Source organism: Pelobates fuscus, chromosome 1 (genome assembly GCF_036172605.1).
Source record: "Pelobates fuscus isolate aPelFus1 chromosome 1, aPelFus1.pri, whole genome shotgun sequence".
NCBI classification, from domain to species: Eukaryota; Metazoa; Chordata; class Amphibia; order Anura; family Pelobatidae; genus Pelobates; species Pelobates fuscus.
The window spans coordinates 88046914-88070136 of NC_086317.1; the positions used below are offsets into that span (position 1 = coordinate 88046914).

Consider the following 23223-nt stretch of genomic DNA (forward strand, 5'->3'; position numbering starts at 1 on the left):
TGACAAAAAAAAAGTCAGTACCAGAGGGTTATCTATTAACTGGGATGCATACAGAAACTGCTGGTTATATAAAAAAAAAAAGGCCAGGATTGCAGCTGCTAGAAACGTTATTACAAAATCAAACTTTAAAACATACATTTTATCTTACACTAAACTATCCAGGGGCATGTAGTTTAAAGAATATACACTACCTAAGTGGGTGAAAAACAGCACATGCAAGTGTTTTTACGTTTAAATTAAAAAAAAAAAAAATAAGAATGTTACAGGATTTAATATTTTTTACATTTTTATTATTTTTAACCTATTTAGATAACAAAAAAACACATTCAAATTTACAGTAAAAACGTACAAAACCCCAACTTTTTTTACAATGATCCACGGTAATATTTTAAATAAATAGCTTCTGCGTGTTTGTTTATGTTAATGCTATTTGTAACAGAGTCCTCACTGACTCCAAATGGGACACCGTCCTTTGCAACATGCAAAAGTCCTCAAAGCAGGCAATCTATGTAAATCATTTCCAGTGTGTAATGAGTATGCTTTGCCTATATCTTTTTAGTAGATACGTTATAAGTACAAGTTTCAGGAAGATTCATATCTCACTTGTGAGATTTCCTATTTAAAAACACTTCTCAATTTAAACCAGCAGAATAAAGAAGAACAATAAATATGACCGTAAAATAAAATACAGATACATCCATGCATATTTGTTGTCATTAATTCCCTTTAACCATGTCAGAATAACAGGTAGCGGTAAAAAGTGATTGTTACACACCTGAGCCATCGCTCTGACTCCCATCATCCAGACCTTGGCGGAATGATGTCGACTTCTGTAGGCCACTATTTTTAGGTTGATGCTTAAATATGGAGGAGGAAAGTTCTTCTAAGGAACAGCCCAAGAGGTATGCTGCTTTCTGTGCCCACTCATGCCTGGCAAATTGCTTTCTACCACCTTACAGAGAAAACAAAAAGTTAATGCAAAAATGGAGACGGTTTCACAAAAGAGAAATTATATTTGTTCATCGAGTTTCTGACTTAAGCTGCACTTTAAAAGGAGTTGTACTCTTGGGCTGCACACCCATAGAGGTATTGCTGTTAAGGTACATTGCTATATTAATGGCAATCAGGCATGAAAAAAAAATCAAGATGTTTTACACTGTGTATCACAGGTTCCAAGCTAATAAGGTAAACTGTCTGTCTCCCTTAGAGAAACACAGGACTGGCTCACGCAGGGTAAACAGAGTTACAAGGAAACATTTACTCTTCCAAATAATTACGTGACTACATACGTCAGCGAGAAAAGGAATCTGGTAGCTATCCAGTTCTAGAAATGCAACTATACCTATCATCGGTCATAACATTCTAACCAAGGATCATAAAGACTGATATAAGTAACAGACTGGGGGCTATGTATGCTGCTTAGCACTACTCCATACTGCAGCCATACACACAAACTCTATATAGCTCATGTTTATTAAACATGGAGTAGATGCAACCAGAAAGGTAAACAACTCCCATTAAGCACGATTTTAGCACAAGAAGCTCATACAACTTATTTATTTATTTTAAATAACTTTGGGACCCAAAGTAGACATTGCATTTCTTCAAAAGGTATGACGACGTTGGTGAATCATCCATCAAGTGCAATATAAAGAACATTAAAACACATTTTGTAAAAGACTTTAGATATTGCCACTATCATAGGAGCTTCCATTTCACAGGGAAAAGCATGGCTGCTACAGTAAACCACTTCTTGTGGGAGGTTGTCTATAGAATGAGGAGTATAATGTGCCTTTTATGAACAATGGGAACCTACTAAAATGAAATGTGAACTTGTTTTTGAGGGAATATGTATACCAAATATGTGAATATGTGACACCAAATGCATTGCATGGTTAAGGCTAAATAGATGTATACTGTGGTCTAAAAATAAAAGATGTTTTAAGACATCCGTAATATCCTCCATATTTTAGCACAGGTAAAGGTAACCTTCGGCACTCCAAATGTTGTTGACATCTCACTAATGCTCTTGCAGACATAATGCTGGCAAAGCATCAGGGAAGAGGTAGTCCACAACATATACAGTGCCAAAGGTTACATCAGGGAAGAGGTAGTCCACAACATATACAGTGCCAAAGGTTGCATCAGGGAAGAGGAAGTCCACATCTGCAGTGCCAAAGGTTGCATCAGTGGAGAGGTAGTCCACAACATCTGAAATGCCAAAGGCTCTCAACCCTGATTAGGGCATCACAATGTACATCACCATGCTACTTATAGCCTTGTGATTTACTTTAGGAATCCAAGTGTGTTAAGAACCACTAGTATACTACAAAATCCGCTTACCAGGTTTCAGGGAAGTTGTAATTTTAATGGTTGCTCGAAAGATAAAGTTGGATACCTCTGCAGGAAGATAATCCAGAGTTTGTTTTGGCCACAGTACAGATGATGATGATGTTCTGTCAGAACACTGTGTGAACTAACAGGATGGAAATTGTGAGCTGGAATGGAGCCTGTGCCTGGCATAGAACATCTTAAGAGATCCAGAGATAAAACAATGTTCTAGTTGGCACAGAAGTCAGTGGGAATGCACACACACACATGAAATGGAAACTTCTATGTTACTCTGGCAATGGCTCAATTAAGTGAACTCACACAGTGTTCAACACTGAGATAGAGCTTGGACAAAAAGAGATAGGAGAAAAAAGAATTCACTTGGCAGAAAATAATAACGAAACTGTTCCTTTTATTGTTATTTTATTTATTTTTCACTTTTACCTTCATCTGCTTCTGTATTGCAACCGAGCAGCATGCAACATGCAAATAAAAACATAGAGTTAGAAAACAAAACACAGACACTAAGTCATTGTTATCTCGTTTTTGGCTTTAACTATAAGAAGTTACAACAAGTTATTACCGCAGGCAGTGTAGTGCCAGGAATACAAGTGTGGTTACAGCAGATTAAAGGTGCAGCCAATACAAAGCACTCACGTTTTCAGTGCAATCTATGTAGCATAGTACAATGTGCGGCAGTAGCCTTTCACTGAAAAGGTTAAAGAGGATGCTAACATAGGGTGGTGCAGAAAAGGCCCTACTAGATCTGGGACTGCAACCCCAATAAAGTTGTCAGTGTTTTCATGACGAAACACGTTGGAAGCTTTATTGTGTTTTTACCTAGAGTGAACGTTTGATGGATCATTTCTGCCGGGTAAATCCAGCTTTCATACTTTAATACTGGTATATATGGTATAATTCAGTATATGGCAGACTATTCATTATACAATTCACGATGGGTATAAAATTAAGTTCCTCCAGTTTTTTTCTGCAGTGATTAAGGCACTGACCCCTAAATATCCTTCCTTATGCCCTTTATAAAGCTGCACCTCCAATTGGCTGGCTAAGATTAGTTTTTAAAAACGTATAAAGAATCAGCACACACTAGTTATGAGCTTTTGAAATCCTGTATGTATTACAGAAAATAATCTTGCAATCTGGTGGTAGGATAGTTCAAACATTTGCCAGACTGAGAAACATATTTGCTTCCTCATGCAAGCAAGATTGTGGTTTCAAGACAAGCCAAACATTGTGCACATGCAGTGATCAATATCAATAACATAAGGCAGTGACAAGACGTGCAGTGGTAATAGTATGGTAATAGTATGGGTGCCACAGCTTCAAATATTGGAAACATTCTAAAAAGAGTGTTGTGGACAGAGCTGTGAAGAAAACCATGACCTGTGGATACATTTTATCTTAAAAGTACATCAATCACCGAACAATGACTTTTTTATCATCACAATTTCCCTTCAAGCACATGGCCTTCCCAATTGTGGGCATGCTCCCATCTGGAACTACTGGAGTCCCAGTTATTGCAAACACTACACAAAAATAGGCTCTTTGCACAATCAAACCAGTAAATGTCACAACTGATTACCCATTACACATCATAGGCATGGGGAGGCAGAGGGAGAAATAGTGCCAGAAATACAGCTTGTATTCCTGGCACTTATAGTATGTGTAAATAAAATTAAAAAAATTAAAATGGATTTATGCCGACAAAAACTTTTCCTGTTAGCAGCTCAAATGATGTGCTCCCCATTTAATTGATCGTGTTTACAAGAATGCATGACGACTGTTGAAAACAGAGACAGGAGTTCCAGTCTTCTGCTTTACATTATGAGGGAGTAAGTGAGGCACTAAATGAACAATAAATAAGAGCTCTAATATCAATTGAATTCAGTGGGAGAAGAGACAGAACAATTAAAAAACATGACATCAGCATATTAATATGTTCATTACAAAGTAAATGTTCCCATTACACGCTAAGGCAACATAATGAAAATCTATGTGCCAGCAGTTGTTATATTCCATTTTAGAATCCGTATGTGCCGTGTCCTGCCGAATATGGCTTCCCAATCCCTTCAATGATACAATTCAAACTCCTTACCCTCACAAAGACTCTTCACAACATTACTATTATGTGTGTGCCCTTGACTTTCAGCAAAAACTAACAGGGCTATTCACATGAGAATTTTCAAGAACTGAAAGTCAAATGTAAGGCCAAATAGCGAAAATGGAAAAATATGACATCATTCGACATCAGACCCTCCCCATATAACCTTCTCAAATGTTCCATCAAAATTCCACTTCTGGTGCTAGTTAGCTGCACTAGTTAATCTACTAGGCCAGCTGAATAGGATCATGGGAAAGGAGATATGCAAAAATCTGGGTAACCATCTTTACTATAATCTGCATTTTGTGTTTGTACTTTTTTTTGAAACATTATAGAAAGAAACCTCAAAAGCAGTTATCAGTCTGCTATTAACAGGTAGGTTACATTTCCCCATACTGCACAATAGTCAGACTGCTGACCCACATGTTTCATCCCAATGGAAACGGCTTATGGAATGTGTCTTACCGGTGAACGTAGTTAAAGCATACACTCTGAAGGAATATACGAATGCTTGCAATGTGCACTGTGAGCGGTTTAGAAGTATTAATATGCGTTATTAAATCTGGGCAGATTAGATGGGGCAATTGGTTGTTAAACACTTTTCTGGAAATACATTCATAGGGCTCCCTATATTAAAAATATATCACAGGTGATGCATTTCGAAACCCGATATAAAAGATGCCAGTTGTGTTAATTCAATGTAGTAACTAGACTACCCTGTATTGATCACCGCCATAATGTGCAAAATACATGATGATTTAAAAAGAGTAGGACCTGCTAAGAATGAGGTACATTAGCTTGTGGCTGGCTCGTGTAATGTATGATCATGTAATGTAACTAAACCCATATTATTTGTTTGCCTAGGTGAGGTGTCTTTAAATAAAGCTATTACATTCTGTAAAAGGTCAAACAGCTGCTTAGTGAATAAGCATGTGCGCTCGATCGTGCATGTTATATTTATTCAATTATTTGAAAAGCTCACGCAAAAATATATTTATAAAATAAATTACGGCCTTAATAAGCTTTTGTTAAAGGACCTCAAGAGTAAATCTAGCACTAGTAAAAAGAATCCTGAGCTACACAGAGAATATAGGTAAAGAAAACAAGCTCAGATTTACATCAATTAGCCATTCCTTTTGATTTGTAGAAGTCACAATTTTATTACTGCTTAGGCTTGGGTAATTAACAGTAATTCAAACAACTAATAACCCTACACACGGATCCCCAAAAATCCACACACGTCTTCGTCTGCTCATAAGAAATCATTGTATAACGAGATCTTCACTGAAAGGATATTCCAAACCCAGCTGTCAGTTCTGTAAAGTAATTATTTAGCACATGGCCCTTCGATTCCCACCCTTTAATTTTTACAGGAAATTGTTCATTTTAGGTTAAAATAGCCAAATTAGAAAAACAATTTCCAAGTTATTAATGTTTCCATTTCCATTTCCTGGTGGATAATATACAATTTATGGTTTGGTGAAAAACCCTGTTTGTAACACCGACTTGTTCTCTTGATTTGATATCTAGAACATCACAATACATATTAGAATACACTGACCTAGTTCTATACAGTATATTATACACAGCTGGGGGAGGGCTGAATAAATCCTTTAAATACTTTATTACTCATTTCCTTTAAATTGTCCCTCACCTTTCATGCGGCAAGCTCATTAGGCTTCCATCAGCGACCACTTGTTATACATTTTGTATAAAATGCCAGTGTGCTTAATTCTAAGATCATAGACCTCAACCCCCAATGCATACGAATAAATACACATGGGGTTTGCATTGTATTTGAAAATTTCTGCATATTTAAAACGTACAGTAATGAGAGTTCGGATGGTGCTAAATAAAGGAGGCTTCAATAGGCTCCAATACATATTTTCCTCCCTTTGTTTTATCAACAGCTACAATTATTGTAACTCTCTTTTCAATTCTTGCTTTGCACTGCCCCCTAGTGGCGAGAAAACGATATCTATGTAACTAAATAGACTCATTTATTTTCCTCCACCAGTTTGCTCAGTCACAGCTTGCCGAAAATCGCCTCAGGTCTCAGGAATCACTCATAATGGGAAAGAAATTGGTTAAGTGCGGCACGGGTCTCTAAATCCGTACACTATTATGGCCAATAGTTCAAAGCTAAAACCTCAATATGTAATGTAAACAAAAGGGTATAGTGCTGCAATGTGACTTACACTAATGTCCTTTGGACTTTTTCAGAACGTTTACTGTAGACAAATGATGCAGTGGGGGCACACATGCTGATTCATCTGTTGGCCACTAAATGTACCGATCAGATGACGGATGATGAAGAACTTACATTTGCTCTTTGCAGCCCAGAATTATTTGTGAAAAACATTTTTATTGTAACCCTTCACAGAAAGACGTTATAATGTATTCGAGCGACACTAAACATGCCTAAATGACACACCGTCCATCCTTTAGGACAATCTCAGCCTGGCCACCTGTAAATAAAGTTCCCCTCTTTGCCCATCTGAATTGCTGAGAGGGTTTGCAGACGAATGAATCGGAGATCATGCTTCATGCCACACAGTGCAAGTGAGAAAAGATTTGTAGATGTGTGTTTCCGAAACCCAGATATGAGAAAGCAAAAATGCACACAGGAGGAGGAGAGAAACTCTTCAGAAACAAACCAAAAAAAAAAAAAACAAGAAAAGTTACCCAGAGCATCTACATCTGATACTGCAGTAAAGGCAAATGTATACATGGGTTATTAAAGGGCATCAGGATCAGAACTTCTGAATTCTAATACTGTGATATCATAGTTTAAAGTAGTCTGAAGTGACCCTCTGCCTGAGTTGACTAGTTACAACTAGCTACTTACGGTCTACAGGCTTCCCAAAGGGTTTTTCTGGATTACCCCAAAAAGTCAGAATACCATCAGCGGCAAGTATCACACAATGAGGTGATATTTGTTCATGGACTTGTATTACTTTTAAAGTCACTTGCTTGATATTGCAAATGTCTTTTTTTTTCTGAGCACCTTTCATTTGTTCTTTCAAAAATACAAAGTATCTTAAAGGGACACTATAGGCACCAAAACAACTTTAGCTTAATCAAGCAGTATTGGTGTTAATTTCTCTACCATTTAGGAGTTAAATTACATTGTTTTTGCAGTTCTAGGCACACCTTCCTGCATGTGGCTTGCACAGCTTTCCTAAGAACTTTCTGTAAAGAGAGATCTAATGTTTAAACTCCCTTTATTGCACAGTCAGTTTCATTTAGAATTTCTTATCTCCTGCTCTGTAAATAGCCTGCTCGACCATGCAATAACCTCCTGTGTGTGATTAAAGTACAATTTACAGAGCAGGAGATAAAAACTTCTAAAGCAAGTTAGCAAGTGACTGAAAATAATATTTAGGTTATTTTGTTTTTAAATAATGCAGAGGAGGTGTGGCTAGTGTTGCATAAACAGAAACAAAAAATGATTTAACTCATAAAAGGCAGAGAATTGACCAGTGAGACTGCAGGGGCATGATTTATTCACCGAAACTGCTTTATTAATCTAAAGCGGATTCGATGCCTATAGTGTTCCTTTAACATAAACGTGTAAAAACCCATCCTTACAAAACTACACAGAAAAGAGATTTAAAGAAAAAAACACAAATATCTAGAATACTTTGTAGAGTTTCAAAAATGCTGCATTTATGACATACCATTGGAACATAATGGAATCTCAAAGGATCTGTAATATTATGCGAAAGAGGTTGTCAAACTTTGTATCTGGGGAGCACTTTAGAAGAGAATTGGAAGTTTATACGCAATGAAGTTTGCAATCAAAAAGTAAACACAAATTACATATATAGGCTTTTAATGCTAAAACTTAATTCTAATTTACAAGCAGTTCCTTGTGGATACTAATCTCTCTGTCGTACACACGCACAAGTGATCTGTAACACTTTGTTAATTGTATTGTAACCATTTAGCAGAATATACTTTAACATCCATTGCTATCAACCCTCCAGTCAGCAATGCAAAGCTGGCACAGACACCATACAGTTACCTTTGGTAGCTCCAGCTGACCCCAGGTGGTAAATGGCTCCCAGTATTAGCCAAATGGCCTTCTGTTCCTCTCCAGAAATTCCCAGGATTTTCATAGCTGCTTGTAGCTTTCCAAATAGTTGTGCCGACTTCTGCTTTTCTTCAGCCTGTGAATGACAGAGAATAGCGAGGATAGTTGGCTTTATTTTGGCATCAGTCTCAATGGCACTGAATAAAACAAATTACATTATTCAAAACAGAATTGAACAAAATTAGAAGAAAATTACATTAACATATTACTCACCTTAATTGAAGGTGCAATCCCAAAGACGTTGTGGTCAGCTATGTGGTTTAAATGGAGCTCCGTCCTGAAAGGGCACATACATTGCTCGTTACAAGCTGGTCCAACATTAGCAAACCATTTAGACAAACAAGAAAAGATACCCAAAAATAATAAAAGCTGAAAAGCTGATTGATCTGCAGAAAGACTACGACATTTCAGGCTAATCTTGATGCACCAAGGGAAACGCAGTTCATAAACATTTGCAGTACCAAGGTAAGCCACATTATATTGATATAATCTGCTGAAACAAGGTTAGCAATCAGTGGCTTATTCAAAACATGAGAGCCAGGAAAATGGCTACTTAAACAAAGCACACACAATGCCTTCAGTATACTAGAGAAAATGGTATTTCACCTACAAAAGTGGAAATAAGTCCGCCGCCCCGTTGTTCTGTAACTTTGGTGTCTTAGTCAACCTTATATTTTGGTTCCTTCCGACCATATATTGTTTTTCTCAAGCTCAGAGTGTTTTGCTGCTTATCTAGTTTGTATCACACATATACAATTACGGCAATAGTTGTTGGATGAACAGAATGTTGCTGTCGGCCGAAAGAGCCATGTTTACAATCACTAAGGTCCTGCTCTAAAGAATACCAGGAAGTATGAGATATTGAATTCTATAGGACTTTCCACTTAATAGCATGCCAGATGGTGCTTTTCTAATGAAATCACCGAATGGTTTTATAGTTTTTAGGTTAACAAAATTGCACAACTGCAGCTAAAAAAAAAAAATACGCTTGCATCAACTTTGTTACTTTCGTAGTTGCAACAAAGTATCAACTTGCACCAACTCAATACTTCAGTTCCAGCAACAAAAGTACTTTGTTAATCACTTTGCATAGACTTGATATATTCTAAAACAAATCCATAAAAAAGGCTGGTAAAGAAATGTCAAACCATGGACCTCCAGCTGCTCCTGGACTACATTTCATAGAATTCTCCGTCTTTTCAACCATGCTACAAATCTGGGCAGTGAAGGCAAATTAGAAACCCACCCAACGGAGGAAGGCATGGCAAATTTACTATTTGTTGTGTAACTTTGAGCTTTGCTAACTACAAAACTGTTGCAGCATAGTTTGACATTTTACAAAGCTTTTTTGCACTACAATTGTCTACTGGTTTCAGGGTGGTCAAGATTTCCAGTGGGATTTTACCCCACAATAATCATCTCTGTCTACTTATTCATTGAAAATGCTGTTAAAGCATAATCTACAACCAGCACACCTCATAATGACTCCTTCCTCAAAAGTCTTCTTTTAACTATTTTCTAGTAAGATCTCATTTAATCGACAGATAGCCCATAAATTATAGAATTCTATGCAACATTCTTAGTGCATGTTTTGTTTCACATAACCAAGATTCGCATTAAAATCACATGTGTCTGTTACCGCAAAACGCTGTCAGCTCCAGCCAGAAGATAGTAGAAGACGTTAAAACTAGCTTCATGTTCTGGACGTCTGGCCACTCTCAGTTTCTCCAACAGCATAGTCTGGAAAACACAAAGGCAGGTGAAAGTCAACATTCATTCACTACAGTCCATATATGATAAAGACCGAGTTATGTCTGCTTTAGTCAATAATGACGGGCTGAGACTTCTAGGCTAACTGATTGGCCAGTGAAGTCATTGCAAGCTGTTTAATTACTGATCTAGAACACATATCTTGGTGTAGAACAGGTAAAATTTAATAGAATAAAGACCGCTTCAAATAGACAATTATTCTATTTTTAAATTATCATTATTAATATTAAAAAGTATATTCAGAACAATGTATAAGAGAGATACTGTCTCTAATGTGCGGCCATATTTTTCTTTTATATTAGAATACAATATCCACAGACATATCATGCTGCACGTTTACCTTTTACTTTTTGTCAATTTACGTAAGAGTGCTGATTTTGTATGAGTTTTGCCCAGTAATCCCACATGTAATTCTTACACTTGCTTTTTTTTTTTCTGTAATACATTTTAAAACTACTTTGTGCCAGAGCGCCTATATATTTTTACCAAAAATAGACTAAATACAAAAAAATTTGAAAAAAATTGAGGTTTTGGTGCCAGTGGTGCCCGGGTACCGTGGCATAGCAAGATAAACCATTTTAGTACCTGCTGGAGGACTGCAAAGCAGGGTCATGCAGGGTCATGTACATTGGGTGAGAGCAAACACTGCATTAAGCTAAAGCTGTTGTGGTGTTTATAGCGTCCATTTAACCCAAACTAGACAAAATGAATAAAAAGACACGAACAATCTTTCGAATTTGTCTATTTTTGCCTAAAATTTGAAATTTTGACCCCTGTCCATTTGCATTTCTGTGCTAGGAGAATATGTGAGAATAAAAGTTCATGCTGTTTGGCATTAATAAGCCCTTTTTCTTGGGTTTACATAATATCTGGAGTATACAGCGCTGTGACAAATAAATACTGGAGACATTGAGTGTGCATGTATGTACGTGTAATCTCTCTCTCTCTCTCTCTCTAAAATTTGCTCCCCAGGTCTTGATGAACTACAACTCATAATCATCAGCCACGTGGTCACTTGCAGAGTAATATAAGAATTGCAGTCCAACAAAAGCGGAAAGCTATAGCTTTTATAGCTTTTAAGGAAGGAATTTAAAGTCTTATTCTAGTTTATAATCCATACCCTTTGCACACTCCTGAAAAGGTACTTAGTATCCTGTGTTAATCCCTTCAATGCTGGAGGCTGAAGCATTATCCTGTTGTACAACATAAAGGTTTACAAGAGCTAAGCGTAATCACTAAGCCTTGCTTGCTTGTATGCCTACTGAACGCTGTGCACAATCACTGGTGTAGGCAACTACCATCTCCAGCTGCTCCATTTCCACCCAACCTCTTGGCCAGATAAACACTATAGAGGAGTAATTAATGCGTCCACGCATGAATACGTTATACATAAAAGCATACAGAAATTACAGGGAGCTGTGCAGCATTTGTAGTTGCAAACAAGGTGACTGGTGACCTGTATATTAAAACAAACGGTACAATCTGTACATTGAGACATATCATGAATAATTCATTACTCACCTGTATGGTGGCAGAAGCCACCTGTCCAGCCTGGTCAAAGTCTAGCGAGATGATCTGAGAGAAGCGAGTGGCATTTCCATTCAAACCCGTGCTACTATTGCCAAATGCCTCCAGTATGGTATATACAGCTTGCCACTTCTCTGCTGCAAACAACAAACAATTTAGATGTAAAATAACAACATGCGCTTCTAGGTTTTATTAGGAAACAAATAGAAAAAAAAACAATACTTTTGATTGACTTTATTAGGAACGCACTACACATTGGATAAAATGTCATACAAAATAAATGAAAAAATAAAATAAAATCGAGTAGCAGTTATGGGGGGGGGGGGGGGGAGAAGAATAAAAAAGTATACAGAGGGATTTTGTTGGGGTTCCATTCTACACAAGCTTTTCAAACAGTACTAAGCACTGAACATACACTCCGGATGATGTAAGGGCTCTATAAAGTGCAGGTATGCCAGTTTTTACAGTTTTAGCTTACAAGGAAAATAATGTAAATTATGTAAGTATAAGACTTGGCTCGATTTGGCGAGGACTAATAGAAGAAGCTGCGCAGTCTGCAGTGAAAAAAAACAAAACCTTTTTTTTTCCTCTTGTGTAAAGCACCTTAAAAAACCTGCATCCTCAAATAATCCTTTAATGTAAGTGGAGAGGTATACAACATGTTTTTTTCATTTATATGTGTCAGGCTTGTTTGTTTGTTTTGTTTTCTACATGGTTTCTGAAAAGCAGTCTGTTATAATCTACATCAATCCTCCGTACTCACTCTTCTTTTAAAGTGATACTTTAAGTGCCAGGAATACAAATATTTTTGGCACTATAGCTCCCCCTGCCTTCCTCTTCCCTCACACCCCACCTCACTGGTAAATAAAAGGTTAAAACCCTTTATTGTTTCTTAGCTTTTCCCAGCGTAACATCACAAGAACTTTCAGTAGAAACTAACAGCAGTATGTGTTGACACAGTCCGTGCTGGTACAATGCATTTCAACAAGTTGCATTTAAGGGACACTTAAGTCACCAGAACCACAATAGCTTAATGTAGTGGTTTGGGGGCATAAAGACTATTACTGCAAGTTGAGCAGTTTAAAAGCTGCCTTTTCTGAGAAAAGACAGTGTTTGCATTGTTGCCTAATGACATTCTGAAGCCCCATAGAAGGACTTTCATGAGTTGTTTGCAGGTCGACATTCTCCATCTTTACTCTCTGCATGGAGATGCAAGGAGATGCTGATGGCTGCAACACGACGATTTGCAGTGCATGCGCATTAGCCTTCCAGTGCTTCCCTGTTGGGGAATTAGAGTTGATGATCTCGGCTGGAAAGGCAGTCGGTCACAGTGGGACTGGCACAAATCGATGAAGTAAAGGTGAGTAAAATCTTTTGGGGTTTTTAATGGGGAACAATAATCCAAATAGGGATATTTTTCCTATGTACAACGGTCAGCAAACCTATGCCTCAATCAAAACGGCTTGAAATAAAAACACGTTTAAAAAAAACCCTCTCAGACTAGTACAGTCTGCGATTTAACTCAACAATGCTCAAAAGTTACTGATCAATGATCGTTTTCTTCTTTTTTTTTCTAAATGATGACCATATGCCACCAGTGGCTGTCATACAGCTGTTCCAAAGTTACAACCTACAGACTTGGAATTATGTTAGCACAGCATCAAGCTTCACAGATTTTGGCTAAAATTATCTGAAAGCCAACAAGCCGAACTAAGTAAACACTATTTCAAACTTCAGAACTTGCCCTAAAAGATCTATGGTGATTGATACTTTTAATGTAGACACTAAAACGGCATTAATGGGAAGATCATTGGGATGATGAAGGGTATTCATATCTTCCGGAATTAAATTTAAACTACATCTTAACAATGTATCTCTGTATTACACTCCTGCCCTCTAAATGCACCCCTAGGCATATATCTCTCTCTCCTCATTACAATCTGCAGGATGCTCCTGGGAGTTAGTATAATAAGAGAGGTATGGGATTAATCATCTAGCAATGGGAATGAGAGATGTAAATTTACTAAATCATTGGTTCTTAACCCCTTGAGGCCACCGACAACGGGTCACTGCTGTACTGTATATTAAAGAATGGATCAGGAATCTATTCTGACTATTGAAGAAGGGGTTGTGGACATGGTGCTATTTTTATATGGGTGGCCAAAGTACCTGATAAGATCTTTCCAGTGCTCCCAGAAACAGTTGCCAGATACTGGATGACATGTTGGCAACTAGTTGTTTTGCCGCTTCCGCTGCTCCCAAGTAAGACGATGGATTGGTCCTGGCGAGTCATTAACATGTTCCAGTAAGCAGCTTGTGCCACACCGTATATATGAGGCGATGTGTCCTCTCGGCGACATCCTTTGAACATGTGCATTACCTACAAGGGAATAAACATCGACTTTTATTTAAAGGCATGTGACACAGTTTAAATATGGAATGCACTTGCTCTTTCATTCCTTTGGAAGTGTATGTTTTATCACTTAAATGGAGAGGTGACTTAAAATAAGCAGGATCTTGGAGACTTATAACCAACTATAAAAACCAGTTTGCTCACTCATTACATTTACACATTAAATGTTACCTTTAAAAAAAAAAAAAAAGCAAAAATGGTTAAAGGGACATATGGATCTGGGTCAGTACTGCACAGTGTACAGGACGGACGCTCAGAATCTGCACACTCTGCATGGAGACGCTGAATCTTCCCCATAGTGATGCACTGATTTAAGGCATCTCTATAAGGAGATGTTGATTGGTCAGGGTGGTGTTTGGCTCTGATTCTGCCACACCTCCTTGGCTGAGATAATCAGATTTGGCTTTCTCAGCCAATCCAAAGCTTTCCTATGAGAAAACAGGGCCAGATGCAAAAAGTTCTGCGTGGCTCAGGAAAAAGGTGAGTAAATCGCCTTTCAAAGAAGAGGTAAGGGGGGCCAACCACCTAAACGGTGGTTTTAGCACTATAGAGTTAGGAATACACTTTGTGTGCCCCTTTAATGTCTAAACATATCTATAAAAAATGTGTCATTACTAGATATAAAGCAGTTACTACAAAAATTCCTTAGCATTAGGACAACATGAAAGTAATATTGTTTCAGATTTTTATCATTCCTGTAAGAGCGGTTTTATTTATCAGCAGGTAGCTTGAGTTGACACAAGCCTGCTTTACAAATGAGCTGCTTACTGCAGCTATACACCTGCCATGGCACGACATCCCGGAATAGGTATGATAGAACTATAGCGTTAGAAATACATTCATATTTGTATTCATAACTCTGTAATTTTCTTTTAAACAATACATCAGCACAAAGTAGTATCTGTCTTGATGTTGCACTTTTATTGTCAACATTCCAATTGATGAGGAAACCTGTATAAGTTAGAAAAGCTAGGGGAAAATTTACGGTCGACCATTCAATATTTTTTACAACAACGTTACTTTTCTGAATGATAGACATAAAATTACTGCTAGTTGACTGAACTCTAAACAAGACCTATTTTTAATTTACACGCTGGATATGATAAATGGTGTTCTTTACCAGTAGGTCTAATGGCCATTTACTTACACAAAAGATTCAGAAAAAAGGGAAAATGAAGATAAAATAAATGTTACATCTAGCACAGGGTTCTTTGAAAGTTAAAATTATTAGTTACCTTTAAACTATTTTTTATTTATCCAATTTTGTCACGCTTTAATGCAAGATAAAAGGACACTGTAAAACACCTTTAGCGTTTCTTTCCCCCAAAAGATGAATACATAACCCAAAAAAAAAACATTAGTTGCATAAATGTACATAATTTCTTTTTTTTTCCGTACACAAAATTACTGTTTTATTAAATGACTTTGTGCTAAAGTTATGCGAATATTACTTCAAAGAAAAAAAATTATTGGCAACACTGATTCGTGGCCTGTTAAAAAAAAACAACAGAAGCACAACAGGTGGAATTCAGAGTTTCTAGAAAGCATCTAAACCTTATCTAGGGAAGATCATCATACATATGTTTCACAAATATCTTTCTATGGCTCATGTCAACTAGCAAAACAACAACAAGGTCATTAGATTCACCTAAAATATTCACAAACTGTGGGAGTGTGAAACATGTGGATTTGTAATGCTGAGCAACTTCTGTTAACTTCACGCAGCATTCACCATCTGCTGAGATAAGTGTCTAGTATGGAAGCAGGTATGGACTGATAAAGCACTTGGACCCACCAAAATTATGCCGAATTCATTTGAAGGACAATATTCCCTTACCACATCTATTGGGTTGTTTCCTTAAAACCCATTTCAACTCACATTATCTATCTCCCTTTTCTAGTATATTTCTCTAGTTTTTCCTTAATCCCTCTTAACTGTCTCTCCAACAATAGCCCTTTCGCCCTCACTGTGCCTCCATACCCCATTCACCCCTCTCTGTGCCTCCATACCCCATTCACCCCTCTCTGTGCTTCCATACCACCTTCTCCCCACACTGTGCTTCCATACCACCTTCTCCCCACACTGTGCTTCCATACCACCTTCTCCCCACACTGTGCTTCCATACCACCTTCTCCCCTCTCTGTGCCTCCATACCAGTGATGGCTAACCTTGACACCATACATTGTTTCTGAACTACATTTCCCATGATGCTCAGCTAGCTTTTAGACTCTAAAAGCTAGCTGAGCATCATGGGAAAGTAGTCCAGAAACAATTTATGGTGTCAAGGTTAGCCATCACTGCTCTATACAAACTTCTCCCCTATCAGTGCCTCCATACCACCTTCTCCCCTTTTTGTTGCTCCATTTCCCTCGTCCCCTTTTGTTAATCTTTACTCACTTACCCATGTTTGTACCTCCCTGCCCCTTACACACTTTTTTTTGTCCTCTTCATCTTTTCCCTTTCACCATATATGTTGCAGCTTACAAACATGGGGAAAGGATTGATTGTGTACTAGTGGGGGCAGGAAAGAGGACAGGCTTCACTTAGATGCAGTAGAGTGCCAGAGTTATAGGCTGGTTAGTATAAAAGGATGGGCCCACTATGGCACAGATATATCCAGATCAGGACAGATAGTGATCTGCCTGCTTGGGATGTCACCACTTCCTTTCATAGCCAGAATTAGACCATTCCACTATGTGTAAGAGCTGCATAGACTGATAGTAGCATTTAAAGTCTGTCAGTGCCAGACCTCCCATAGTCATCGGCAGGGCCATTGTGGCATTACTAAGGTGCAGTGTATTCTTGCACCAGATATATTTAATAATAAGGGAGCAGAAGGACTTAATGAAGGCTGCAGAAATGGAGATTGGTAATATTTGAAACAAGTAGAGTATCCAAATTAGGAGGTTTGCTTTAATCAGCCCCACCCTGCCGACTCTGTAGAGGTATGGCAATTCTCATTCCCCCAAGTCCACCCTGCCAACTCAGTAGAGGTAAGGCAATTCTCATTCCCCCAAGTTCTGGTAAAACCAGTCCTGAATGACTTGAAAGTCAGGTCTTTTGTCACTCACACCTCCAAATATTTAATGACTTGGGCACTCGAGATCGAAGTATAGAGAATTTTGCAAGGTTGAATCAGAGGTTAACCAAAATACCATATGTGTAACACTGCTGTAAAATGGTAGGGAAGTTAGTACAAGGGTCCATCACATAGAAAAGAGATTAGCATAAGTGGTGTATTTTTATCGGTTCCTCCCATTGTAAGACCGATGATTATTCTTCTCTTGTATCGAGTTAACAAGAGATTCAAAAGCAAGGACGAGAAAGGGCAGCCATATTGAGTGCCATTACAAATAGGGATCTGTAGATGCCCTATTGGCACACACACCGGCACTAAGGTTTTTAAAGAAGAACTCCCAGCAAACTTGAAGGCCTTTTCCACATTCGTAGACAGCATGAGGTGTTCCTTGGACGAAACACGGGAGTGATGGATGAAGAATATATGGGACAAAGCCCATCTGATCCCTGTTTCCAATTCAAGGATAATGGATTGCCAGTGTAATCTGTGGCCAATGTGTGACAACTTTGTTGGACATTGAAAGAGAATGTCATCTCTTTCATTCAATTGCCAAAGTTGTCCATCAATGTTGATAAAGTGTCCTTGTTCTGACCAAGTCTCAACTCTTTAGAAACTTTAGGGGAGATTTATCAAGTCATATCATAAACATTCTGGATTTAAAGTGCTAAATGTTTGTTACCTTGGTAGATCTTGGCACGAGGTAGTGTTGTGAACAAGAACACATGCAAATTTATTGTGCACAAGGGATGGAGAGACTACCAGCAAAATGGTACGGTTTATGACAGTAGTGGTTAAATAATTGAAAACACCAATCATTTTAGGCTGGCAATGCATCATGGCAGATGTAGCAACTCAACAACCTTATAGCCACAGCCCTTTATTGATTATCGTAATTGCTTTAAAAGTGTGCAGGGTTTTATACTGTATCTCTTTCTGCAGTTTATTTTACCGTTACAACATTCTGTAAGAGATAGAAAAGGATAGGATAAAAGATCAGAGCTGGGGCCTGACCATTTATATGTTACACACACTCACAAATCTGTGCAATCCTTGGTTTAAATTTCAACAGAGCGGTGTCAGTGTTTCGAACAAATGGCTCTTTTACAAACAACAGTCCTGATAGAAGATAAGGGATGATTTTATTAGGAAACTTGACTGCAACCATAATTAGGAGTGAATGTACCTGCAAAATATAGCCCATGGGGATTCTAGTTGCCATGGAAACTCAGAGCACCTTTACCAAGGAAACGTGAAAAGAATTGACAGGTTTTGAATGACTCCAACTATCCAGATATATCTCACATCTGAGAACATTTATAATGAAAATGCACAGAGTTTGATGTCTCTGTGCTCAAATGAATTAAAAACAAAAGGGCACATAACACTCGACAGAATTTATATTATGATGTACTGGACGGCATGTCTCCCTGCTGCTACTGTATGAGATATGCATATATATCTATATCAGCTCACGATACAAGATCCATCAGCAGGTGCATTATCTCAAAAGACAAAGAAAGTGGGGGATTTTTGCTAGCATGCTCTGATATGCTGGGATTGTTTGTAAAAGAAAAAAAAAAGGGGGCTGAATTTGAATGAGCAGTCAAAATAAGAATCTTGCTACCTATTGGTTGTGAGCTGCTCACAGATAATATTAAAATCGAACAAATGAACAAAATATGGCAAGAAAAAAAAAAAGTATGAAGCTGCAATGCATTGTGGGATGACACAGAGTAGTATTGCGGTATCAGTATCAAGTACTGTAGGTGTATATTAGGTAAATCATTGTGCTACAACATTACCCAAAATAACAAAATTGTATACTCTGTAAAGTTCCACAGATTTGTATTTAAGGAGTATTTATTTTTTTGGGTGACCATAAAGTTCAGCTGGTCAGACATCTAAATTATTTCCCTATTAGCAAATTATGTTTTTTTTGTTTTGTTTTTTTAACTAGTCTATTACCATAAACAATTGTAAGTACACAAACCAAGGAGCATCTCCTTGAAGCTCTCAAGGACAACATAGCTGGATATGCAGAGAGGACTGTCAGACTATGAATGGACACAACCATATGCTATAGATAAACATGACAGGTCTGGTAACAGACTATAGCAGGATTCCTTACAAAGTCAGTGAACTAACAGGAACCATATATGTGGCTCTCAGACACAAAGCACGGAATCTGAGAGCCTTGAGAGGTGTTGAGGGTTCTCTATCAACATGTAAACACTGGGTAATTTAAGGAACCCTGTAAATAGCAGGGAACTTTTATTAAAGACACACAAGATGCAGATATAGACGTTGTATTTTAGTATTTCTTCAAGTAAGATTGTATTCCCAGCAGTGGCAATTCAGACTCTCAACCTCCCAAAGTTGATTATTAGAGTACCACTAATTAGGAAAATATTTAACATCCTAAATTGCAAGCTAGTTTGAGCAAAGCTCTATTCGCCTCCTCTGTACGCATTCATTTATTTGGGGAATATAGCGGCTCTATAAAAATAACCAGAAATACATGCAATACCTAGTGAAAGATACATGTACACTTCCTAGCTAAATAATTTTTAATTCTATAGCATTACTTCCACAGCCTCAAAAGCCTCATCCCTCTGTCATCAAGCTTTTCGAACCTAGGAGCACTTAAATTATATTAATACGAGCAAGAGAGTAAAGGAATATAAAATGATAAAGGTGGCTTGGCCACACAGTTTTGCCTGAATTTGTATTTCATTTCTTTTTTTAAAATTCAGAGATGACTGAATTTTATCCATGGGGCATTTTGGCTCGTCTTAATTACGTACATGTTACCAATTTGAGAAAAACAATTTTGACAAATGAAAGGGGCGCAAAGATGAGCCTATCACTGTACTGCAAAATATATATAATAATCATATGTATAAACATTTTGTAGTACAGTAATAGGCCAATTTATCCACCACTGGACACTCTAGGTACCATAATAAACTTCATGAGAATAATATTGCTGTGGTGTGAGGTGGACCCCAGACACCGGCTTACCTAAAGGGATTAAACAAATGTTGAACACGTTGTTGAATTCAGAGTCCAGTTGCTTTGCCCACAAACACAGCCCAAGGCTTGAAACAGCAAGTCTCAGACAAGGGCACGACTGATAGGTTGAGAGTCAGCTGTCGCTCTCGGCCACAAAACACTGTATGAACGATTCCTACGTTTCTCAAGCTGTTTTGTGAACAGAAAGCCGATTAGCTGAGAGTGTCAGATGACGATCTCAGCCTATAGCAGCTCCCCTATCCGAGGCTTCATGATTCAAGCCTCGGACTTTAGCGGATATTTGTGCGCTGAGCAATCGGGAGACAGATTCAACACTTTGGGGTTAAATCATTCATCAATGGTTTAACCCCATGTGGTGAACCAGCGCTCGGAGACATTCTCTCACTATAACAATTTTATTCTGATTAAGTTGTTATGGTGCCAAGAGTGTTCCATTAACAATTGTTGTGATTCATAACCAGAGAAGATTTTAGTTACCTGTAAAGAATTATTATTGGTTAGCATAGCATTGCTGTGACTGCACATTACCCACACCTGGAACAAAGCAACACAGACATTCAAGGAGATTTCTTAAAGTGTCATTAAATAATTTGCACCTTTTTTTGTGATTGTCTGATGTTTTCTTTTGTCAGTGTAATTTTGACGTACAAAAAAAGAAACAGAATAAGTGCAAAACAGTCGCATGGTATTCTTCGTGCTACATTAACAGAGAGGCAACACTAACAGACAACTTTGTACTCTTGGAAAATTGAGATTTATCCCAAATGAGCACAAACAGCAGAATCCAATAATTGTATATCGTTATCAGTTGGTTCCTACCTTCTCAGAATATATGGAGGGTGAGCTCATGGGATTCATGATGACCATGGATGTACCAGCATTCGTGTGGATCAGGTTCCCACCATATCTCTGTCGCAATGTGTGTAGTACACTGGTTTCATTTAAGTAAACAAGGGAGGCCAGATCCTCCACCCTATCGTGAGATGGAGGGTTTGCCTAACAAACAGAACAAAAACACATGATTACATCTACTGTTCTCCAGTTAAGTTTCTTCTTTAAATTATTTAGATTAACAAAAAAAGGATAATATTGCCCAAATTAATATATATATATATATATATATATATATATATATATATATATATATATATATATATATATATATATATATATATATATATATATATATATATATATATATATGCTCTACACAGAGATTAGTAATGCTGCACAGTATGTATTTTTATTTTTAATGTTTTAAAATTTACATACACACATATGAACACTATATCAAAAAGTAAAGTTAGGTAGTGCACAATGTTTTATTTATTTTTTTATATATATATTTTTTTAACAAGTGCTTTACAGGTTAACAGGGTATCCACTCTTTCTTACTTTGAAAAAGTGCCAATTCCAAAAGATTTCAAGATAAAACAAGGGACAATAAATGTACTTTAAATAACCGGTTTGCAAGTAACCCGTAATTAAAGGTACACTTTGGTCACCAAGACCACTTCATATAAATGAAGAGGTCTGGGTGCAGTGCCCTATACTTTTAACCTTGCAATGTAAAACAATGCAGTTTGTTTCTTCCTGGGTTTTTAAAAGTGTTAACATTTTTTCCAAGAAGAGACAAATTTAAACACAGAGGTGTAGATAACCATCAGGGAGCAAGATATCTGCTAGTTTCAGTTCTGGAGCCCTATGATGTTGGTTGGCTTCTCTACTACACCCCTGATGGAGGGAGTTGGATCTTTGCATTTCACCTTAAAAGTGACACTATAGGCACCCAGATCTATGTAATCACTTCATCTTTTCCCTTAATCCTGCAATTTTTGTTCACATTGCAGAGTTAAGTCCACTTCTAGGGGCTATCATATTAACAGCCGCTAGAGGCGCTTCCACTGCACTAACCGAATAAACCTTGGTCAAAAACGCTACTGAATGTTTTCCAGTTGGGAAGCCTGAATGCGTGCAGCACTTTCCGCGCATGCACATTTTTTCCAATGAGCAGCATTGGATTGGATCCTCATGGAGGAGGTCATACCTCCTTGATGACATTGTTTGAGGTGGAGAGGTGAGACGGAAAGGGATAAGTAATTCCTTTATTTTTGCAAATGGGTGGAGGGTGGCTATAGTCAACTAGGGTCATGGACAGTATAGTGTTAGAAGTACAGGTTTGTATGCTAATGCTATTGTGTTCCTTTAAATATGGAAAATATACTAGTATCATGTATACAACAACTGGCATTCAGTAAGGTTATTTATCAATAAAACGCCCACAGAGATAACTAGACACGAGGCATTCCAGTTATTACAGGCAGATATAAAGAACGCACCTTCTCCACGTCATCTTCGTCCACATCGAGCAGACTCCCATCATGCTCCAGCCGTATTTTCACTTTTCCTTCTGGGAGGCCGCTGTTTTCTGCATTAACCTTATTGGCTGCACAATAAGATACATATAAAAATAATCGATTAGCTGCACAAAATATCCCACTGACAAACCCGTGACAACTCCAGCTGCATTTAAAACACAAGGCATTGAGGCAATCTGAAATCTATATATTACAGCAAGTGACCACTGACAATATTTCTTTTCTAACAGGAGATGTTATTTATGAATAGAAAGTTACACTTCGAGACAGTCTTCAAGGTAAATTCATGGACAGATAGAGGTACATACACACCATCATAAAACTTTAGCAGTTGCCAAGGTAAGCAGCTTTCACATTGAATAATAACAAATTGTAAAATCATCAGGGGGGAAAAAAGTATTTTGCTTTAAATATACAGTGCCGCTTTAAGGATTATGGATATATATTTAAAATAAAATTGTGATTCGTTTATACTT

At 37.6% G+C, this 23223-nt stretch overlaps 1 protein-coding gene across 20 annotated transcripts in view; it reads right to left on the bottom strand.

Annotated features, from left to right (window-relative positions):
* Positions 1–23223, bottom strand: part of MYO18A (myosin XVIIIA) — a 277949-nt gene that overhangs the window by 130990 nt on the left and 123736 nt on the right. For 19 of the 20 annotated variants that reach the window (XM_063450000.1, XM_063449999.1, XM_063450002.1 and 16 more), the window contains 9 exons: positions 22709–22815; positions 21189–21365; positions 14013–14223; positions 11838–11980; positions 10186–10286; positions 8760–8823; positions 8478–8622; positions 2776–2787; positions 776–952 (listed from right to left, as the gene is read on the bottom strand). In XM_063450000.1, coding sequence (XP_063306070.1) covers positions 776–952; positions 2776–2787; positions 8478–8622; positions 8760–8823; positions 10186–10286; positions 11838–11980; positions 14013–14223; positions 21189–21365; positions 22709–22815 — 1137 coding nt within the window. The remainder of the gene's footprint in view (positions 1–775; positions 953–2775; positions 2788–8477; positions 8623–8759; positions 8824–10185; positions 10287–11837; positions 11981–14012; positions 14224–21188; positions 21366–22708; positions 22816–23223) is intronic. The other variant, XM_063449987.1, reaches the window with a different exon arrangement.